The sequence below is a fragment of the Taeniopygia guttata genome, chromosome 12 (genome assembly GCF_048771995.1).
Source record: "Taeniopygia guttata chromosome 12, bTaeGut7.mat, whole genome shotgun sequence".
Lineage (NCBI taxonomy): Eukaryota > Metazoa > Chordata > Aves > Passeriformes > Estrildidae > Taeniopygia > Taeniopygia guttata.
The window spans coordinates 8,749,684-8,757,537 of NC_133037.1; the positions used below are offsets into that span (position 1 = coordinate 8,749,684).

General features: G+C 46.4%; 1 protein-coding gene across 4 annotated transcripts in view; it reads left to right on the top strand.

Annotated features, from left to right (window-relative positions):
• Nucleotides 1-7,763, top strand: part of ARIH2 (ariadne RBR E3 ubiquitin protein ligase 2) — a 33,316-nt gene extending 25,553 nt beyond the window's left edge. For all 4 annotated transcript variants that reach the window (XM_030282954.4, XM_030282957.4, XM_072934758.1 and 1 more), the window contains 5 exons: nucleotides 1,027-1,178; nucleotides 5,226-5,369; nucleotides 5,724-5,792; nucleotides 6,719-6,802; nucleotides 7,278-7,763. In XM_030282954.4, coding sequence (XP_030138814.1) covers nucleotides 1,027-1,178; nucleotides 5,226-5,369; nucleotides 5,724-5,792; nucleotides 6,719-6,802; nucleotides 7,278-7,349 — 521 coding nt within the window. In that variant the 3' untranslated portion in view covers nucleotides 7,350-7,763. The remainder of the gene's footprint in view (nucleotides 1-1,026; nucleotides 1,179-5,225; nucleotides 5,370-5,723; nucleotides 5,793-6,718; nucleotides 6,803-7,277) is intronic.
• The last annotated feature ends 91 nt before the right edge of the window (nucleotides 7,764-7,854 follow it).

Consider the following 7,854-nt stretch of genomic DNA (forward strand, 5'->3'; position numbering starts at 1 on the left):
ATGTCTTTGGCCCATTGTGTGGCCCTACAAAATGACAGCCTGTTCTTGTGCTTTCCTTTTCATGGCAGAATTAATTTCTGTTGCCTTGGAGTGAGATATTGTATTCAGCCCTCTGAGTTGTATTCAGCCCTCTGAATTAAGTGCATCACTAGAAACTATTGTAATATCAGAACCTTATTGGGAAGGTGATTAAAGATGACTGTCATCTCATTTCCTTCGCTTTTGGGATTCTCAGCAGCACTGGATGTGCTTTGATGGAGCTCTGTGATAAGGGGAGCAGCCAAGTGCCAAGATACCATGGTGATTTAGCACTTGAGAAGACTGATGAACTTGGGAATGACAGATTTCAGTCTCATGTAACACAGAAGGGATTCTTATTGTAGCAACTTAATATCCATCTTTTTTCCTTTGCAGCAGAGTACTCAGAGCCTCGCTCTGAAATCAGAAAATTGCCACATTTTTCTATTTTTACTATTGCTCTCTTTACTCTGCCTTCTTCCTATTTCAGCAGCTTCTAACTTGAAGTGTCATAAGCCACTGACATCTGATGTTACCTGGGTTGTTCCCTCCTGGAGAGAGCTGAGGGCATACTTTCTTTTGCATTACATAGTTCACTTTTGGATCCAATTGTTCGTGCTTTATTCAGACTGAGGTTTGCATGGGGCAGTGTGCCCATGGTGGGGAGGGTGCAACTCACAAAAGAGATTGGCAGCCTCTTCTCTAACCCAGAGTGACAGTATGTGCAGGGTGCAAGTGCAGTTCTGCCCACTGGTTTTGGTGTACAGGATGCAGAACTTCAAAATTTACTTTCCATAGTTGAATGAGAGGCTGTGCAAGTAAAATCTTCAAGACAGGCTGGTATTTTTGGTTTACTGTTGAGTTCTGTTTTGCAAGATGATACAAAATGTGTGTGTTTCTTGGCTTAGCAGAAATATTTGAACACAGATGGGCTCTGTCTCCTGAAGCTTTTCTTTCTCAGAGGTTTTTTTCTGTGCATCACAGTGGGTTTTTTGCTGTTTTCTGCAGACTTCTGCTGGATGTGTCTGGGAGATTGGAAGACTCACGGCAGCGAGTACTACGAATGCAGTCGGTACAAAGAGAATCCTGATATTGTAAACCAGAGTCAGCAAGCACAGGCCAGGGAGGCCCTTAAGAAGTACTTGTTCTATTTTGAGAGGGTAGGAGACATCTCCTTGGCCAGAGCTGCTGTAGCCTTTTAATGCTCCCTGCCTGGTGCAAAGGTCATTGCCAGCAATCTCCATGCAAGAAACTGCCCAAAGAGAATCTGCAGAATTTTCAGGCCCTATTGTTTTTCACTCAAAATCCTTCCCTGAAAGTCCCATCCAATCTGGTGATGTCACACCCAAAGCAATTTGTATTCACTCCTATATTCCCTTGTGCTAGAGAAAATCAGTATTGCCTGTGTGCCACTGTACTATGCAGGCATATACCTGCAGGCTGAGTGCTGCTGCAGTAGATAGATATTGCTCCAATAATTTCCTCTCAGGACTGGGGAACTTCTGTTCCTTGCAGTACGTCTTTATACAGATAAAAACAAAATAAATTGTACCATGTTCAAAGCTGTCATGGTTTGACGCTGGCACAATGCCAGCGCCCCATGAAAATACAACTTACCAACCAAATGCTGTGAAATGTGATCAAGAACAGAGCAAAGCAGGCCAAACTTAATAACAAAAGAAAAAGCTTTATTACACTACTACTACTACTACTATAAAAGGAAAAGAAAGGAAAGAAAAAAAAACCACAAAATTCGAAATGAAAACCTTCCAAAACATTTCTCCTCCCTCCACCCAACTCCACCAAACCCCAGCGAGACCCATTTGGATCCTTAATCAAGTTTTCACCCTTCAATATAATCAATACTGAGCCCATCGGGGAAGAGAGGAGTCCCCCTTGCAACCATAGACCCCCAGGAAACACAACTGCCACCCTTTGTGTTTCCAATGTCACACCTGGCACCGCCCAGACACACCGGCCAGTGTGACCCTCTTCTCTCCATGTCACAGTGCTCTCACCACCGGGCATGGACAGAGACTGCTTATAGGGCCCCTTTAAGGATGCTTTGCCAAGGACCACCAGGAACAACAATCCAGTATCACAATTCGGGACTAGAGTCCCCCCCATTTTCCCCTGGGGCCGAGGGTCCAAAAGACAGAGATCGCCTTCTCTTCTTCCTGAAGATGGAGGGCATCCTCACACCCTCCTCAGCACTCTCTCTGTCCACTCCAAAACTGGTAGTTGCTGCAGAAGGTCTCTTGGCCCACCAATGCATCCCCCTAAAATGCAGTCCCTCTTGAAAAGAAAGAGTGGTTCAGTCTATGGTAAACAAGCAGAGTCCAGCCAAAAAGCCACTCTATCATCTGCCCCCAACCTTCTTCTCTAAACATCTGAGGTTTCAAGCTGTCTCTCTCTTCTTCAAATTCAGGAGGAGTAATATTTCATAAAGCCTTCATTTCTCAGGAAGGGTTAAAAGTCCCAACTCCCAAGGATGGCTTGCTGCCCAGGCTCCAGCTCCCACGGCCCGGCTGGGCACCTTGCGGCCCCCCCGCTCTTCTCCTTCCCTGCGGCGAACTGCTGATAAAACCACCGAGTCTCTTTTTTTCCTCTCTTGGGAGAGAGAGAGACTCTGGGGGGGAACGGAGACATCCCAGATTTCTCCACCCTTCCATCTGCAGGGGGCCAGGTCTGGTTGCAGCCCCTCCACCCTTGGGCCTACCTCCACAGGCCGCATGGCTCCCCTCCCCCACCCAGCCCGGGCTGGGGGGGGGGAGGTCCGTACCATGCGGTGACCGGAACCAAAGAAGGACGAGTCCTCCTGGGAATTCCGCTTTTAACCCCTCTGTGTTCTCAGAGGCGTGTCCACCTTCAATTGGTCACCCCAAGTGTCAGTATCTAAACCTGACCCCTGACTGGTGAACCTCTTCCTTCTAAAAAAAAAATTCTCTTCCCGTGTCAAACCATGACACTCCACCCTTCGCCTCTGAGAACACAGATTACAAAAAATAATTACCAAAACTACATTTAACCAAACTCATGCTTTGCTTTTGTTCCTTTTTGATCCCATCTCACAGCCTTCATCTTATCACCATCTTATCTTACCCAAAATTCGTTTCCCGGTCAGGGAACCAAAAATGTCATGGTTTGACGCTGGCACAATGCCAGCGCCCCATGAAAATACAACTTACCAACCAAATGCTGTGAAATGTGATCAAGAACAGAGCAAAGCAGGCCAAACTTAATAACAAAAGAAAAAGCTTTATTACACTACTACTACTACTACTATAAAAGGAAAAGAAAGGAAAGAAAAAAAAACCACAAAATTCGAAATGAAAACCTTCCAAAACATTTCTCCTCCCTCCACCCAACTCCACCAAACCCCAGCGAGACCCATTTGGATCCTTAATCAAGTTTTCACCCTTCAATATAATCAATACTGAGCCCATCGGGGAAGAGAGGAGTCCCCCTTGCAACCATAGACCCCCAGGAAACACAACTGCCACCCTTTGTGTTTCCAATGTCACACCTGGCACCGCCCAGACACACCGGCCAGTGTGACCCTCTTCTCTCCATGTCACAGTGCTCTCACCACCGGGCATGGACAGAGACTGCTTATAGGGCCCCTTTAAGGATGCTTTGCCAAGGACCACCAGGAACAACAATCCAGTATCACAATTCGGGACTAGAGTCCCCCCCATTTTCCCCTGGGGCCGAGGGTCCAAAAGACAGAGATCGCCTTCTCTTCTTCCTGAAGATGGAGGGCATCCTCACACCCTCCTCAGCACTCTCTCTGTCCACTCCAAAACTGGTAGTTGCTGCAGAAGGTCTCTTGGCCCACCAATGCATCCCCCTAAAATGCAGTCCCTCTTGAAAAGAAAGAGTGGTTCAGTCTATGGTAAACAAGCAGAGTCCAGCCAAAAAGCCACTCTATCATCTGCCCCCAACCTTCTTCTCTAAACATCTGAGGTTTCAAGCTGTCTCTCTCTTCTTCAAATTCAGGAGGAGTAATATTTCATAAAGCCTTCATTTCTCAGGAAGGGTTAAAAGTCCCAACTCCCAAGGATGGCTTGCTGCCCAGGCTCCAGCTCCCACGGCCCGGCTGGGCACCTTGCGGCCCCCCCGCTCTTCTCCTTCCCTGCGGCGAACTGCTGATAAAACCACCGAGTCTCTTTTTTTCCTCTCTTGGGAGAGAGAGAGACTCTGGGGGGGAACGGAGACATCCCAGATTTCTCCACCCTTCCATCTGCAGGGGGCCAGGTCTGGTTGCAGCCCCTCCACCCTTGGGCCTACCTCCACAGGCCGCATGGCTCCCCTCCCCCACCCAGCCCGGGCTGGGGGGGGGGAGGTCCGTACCATGCGGTGACCGGAACCAAAGAAGGACGAGTCCTCCTGGGAATTCTGCTTTTAACCCCTCTGTGTTCTCAGAGGCGTGTCCACCTTCAATTGGTCACCCCAAGTGTCAGTATCTAAACCTGACCCCTGACTGGTGAACCTCTTCCTTCTAAAAAAAAAATTCTCTTCCCGTGTCAAACCATGACAAAAGCTCTATTGGCTGTAACAAAGTTTTTTACTAAAATTTCATGTAATCACATTTTTTAAAGTTGCCATCAGAGCATATCTGTCCACACAGCAGGCTCCATGCACCTGGCCATGCAGAGCAACTCTACAGCAGTATCTCTAGAAGAGAATGTGGTAGAGGTTAAATACTGCTGCTCAGTTTCCCCAGTAAAATTAGTTTATTCTTCATAGCATGAGCCAAATGCTGTTATAAAATAAATGCCTTCATTCCTGGCTCTCCAGACCAACAGGCTTTGGGAAATAGCCATGTTTACAATGTGCACATGGATACTGGAGTTCACTGAGCCCATGTCAAATGTTAATTTAATCTCTGACCTTCCTATAGAAATCCTTTAAGTAGAGGAATCGCCATGACTTTCCCCCTTGTTAGACACAAGGTCACTGTGTGACCAGAGGGCATTCCCACTCAGGGAGCTGGATTTGCTCCCGGTTCTTGCTGCTGTCAGTCTGTTGTCTACAGCCTCTTGCTACTGGATGTGCTGCCTTGCCATTCTTTCCCACAGCATGTCTTGCCTTGCTGGACTCCTGCCCCACTCCAATTCCTGCTTGCTAGAGCTTGTGCTTTTACATCAGTAGTACTCTGTTCTCATGCTGGTTTTTTCCTTTCCGTGTCTCCCCACCTCTTGCAGTGGGAGAATCACAATAAAAGCTTACAGCTGGAAGCACAGACATACCAACGAATCCAGGAGAAAATCCAAGAAAGAGTTATGAACAACTTGGGAACATGGATAGATTGGCAATATCTACAGAATGCTGCAAAACTACTTGCAAAGGTGGGTAATTGTCTCTTGTTTGGCACAGCAAAGACAATACATGCCAGAATGCTAAATTCATAACACCAAGTAAGGAAGGAAATTTAAGAGTTGTGGTTATGTGGGACAGTACTTCTGGTGTAGGACACAAACAAACCAAAAATCATCTAGAAGTGACCTCTGTGAAGTCCTACTCCACAATACACAGACCTGCACAAGTTTTTCCAAGGAAGATATAGGAAATTCTACCAGGAAGTCTCCAGTTGTCAGGAGGTAGCTTCTTAGCCTGCAGTGATTGCATAAATATGACTGTGCTGACTTCCAAGACTGAGACTCCTGTCTTTTTCTCTCTCTGTTCCTCCCACTCTTGGACAGTGTCGTTACACCCTGCAGTACACATATCCATATGCCTACTACATGGAGTCTGGTCCCAGAAAGAAGCTGGTAAGATGTTCTGCTCCTTTTTTGCTGGTAACTTTTTGGGGTATAGCTGGCAGCATGCTGGGTTGAATTCCAGAGCTAGACAGTGTCTGAAATACTAGTCCTGAGTTTGAGGTAAGGACAGGATAAATCAGTGGGTTTGCACCTTTCTTCTTCACTTCAAGTTGACCAGCAGCTCTGTCCTCTTATACATTACATTATTTTCCCAGGGGACTTCAGTGCACTTTCACTAACAAGCCATTTATCCAGAATGTTTTGAGGCTGGAAGTGTGCATTTATTTCTTGGTAAGATTATCACAATGCTGTGGGCTATATTTCCTGTGAAGAGCTGCTGGAGGAGAGCTTTTCCTTGGATCAGGGTGTAGCTTTTCTTTTTATTCCTGCTATAAGTTCCTTGCTGGCTTGGTGCATCTCATGGGCTGAAAAAGTACAAAAATAACCTTAAATTCAGTTAAGAGTTTTTTCTTTGACTCAGCTGTCCTGTAAAACCTGTTATAGAATCTTTCTTCATGGCATCATGTGTTCTCTAAGGCTGTCGATAAATATTCTCTTCTGGATCTGACTGTGCCTGTGGAACAAGTTGCTGCACCCAGCAGTGGTTAACAATCCCTTCACTCTGCCTGCAGAGATACTTATGAGAGCATCTTGTGACCTGTTTATGGCAAAATAAGATGAATTAGGAGATATTTGTCATGTGCAGTGTTTTTAGGCTGATTGGGTTAATTTTGAGTGATGCAGGTTGGGGAGTGCTCACACAAGAAATGCCCAGAAGGGGTGATCCCATCTAGGTGAAGGTGGATAAGGAGGAAACACAAACCTGCTCTGCCAGCACTGCTGTCAGCAGAATACATTTGTCTGCTCCTCAAGTGTAACGAAACTGCTCCACTAAACCAGTTTCTTGTTGATGTCTCTTATTTTGCTCTTCGCAGTTTGAATACCAGCAAGCCCAGCTGGAAGCTGAAATTGAAAATCTCTCATGGAAGGTGGAGCGAGCAGACAGCTATGACAGAGGGGTGAGTGTTCTGCTTGCTTCAGCTTGTTGGCCAGATTTCGTTTGTTGGGCTTAACACTTCTGCAGGAGCACTAAGGCTGTCAAGTGAAGGTTCTGAGAAATTAGATCCAGAAACCACCTTTAGCCAGCAGATGATGTAGAAGCAGAGTGCTCACTGCCTTGTGGGAGAGGAGGGAGGGCTGCAGGGATTCCTGCACAATGAAATAAGTCCCATGGAGCTCTGGAGGAGACTGCATGCAGCCTTCTGCTGAAAAGCAGGTTTCTTAAGTGTGTAGCATTTTAGACAGAGCAGGTGCTGGGTAACTGCAGAGGGAGCCCACATAGAAAGGAAGAGGATCTGGGATCTTGTAATCCAGAGTGTGCATGAAGTGTGTTATGATTGGTGCTTCTCAAGCTGGAGTTTCATGTCCCCCTAAGGAAAATGAGGTCTTTTCCAGGGATTTTATGCTAACAGTTTGTACCTTCTCTTTTACCAGGACTTAGAGAATCAGATGCACATAGCAGAGCAGAGACGGAGGACCCTGCTGAAAGACTTCCATGACACATAAGAGAGGAGGAAGTGACAGTGCAGGGGTGAGAGCAGCGAGTGAAGTGATGGTAGCTTCACTGGGATAAGCAGGCACTGCCTCTGGGAGAACACGGCCAAGGACAAAGCCACCCCTCCCCTTGCAAGTCAGACACATGCAAACACCACCTCTTAGTCCAGTTTGTTCTCTTATCTTTCTGTTTCTGTTTCTGCCAGGCTAGAGGCCAGAGCTCAGATTGGCATATTTCCTGGGCCATTTCCCTCCTGCCCTTGATGGTTTCAGAAGGGGAGGGAGTTTTTTTCTGAATGGCTGTTAATAGTGTTAGATCATTACAGTTTATGTAATTTTCAACGGTTGTACAGTTATGCAGACAAACCTTAGAATAACACAAAACCCTTTTTAAAAATAAATTGGCAGTGGAGTGTTTTTCCTTAATCTGCTTGTAAATTTAATGGGCTTTTCCCCCTTTCCTTCTCCCTTCCTCTGACCCAAAAATTCTCCTAGTCACTGAAGGAGGTTAAAAAAT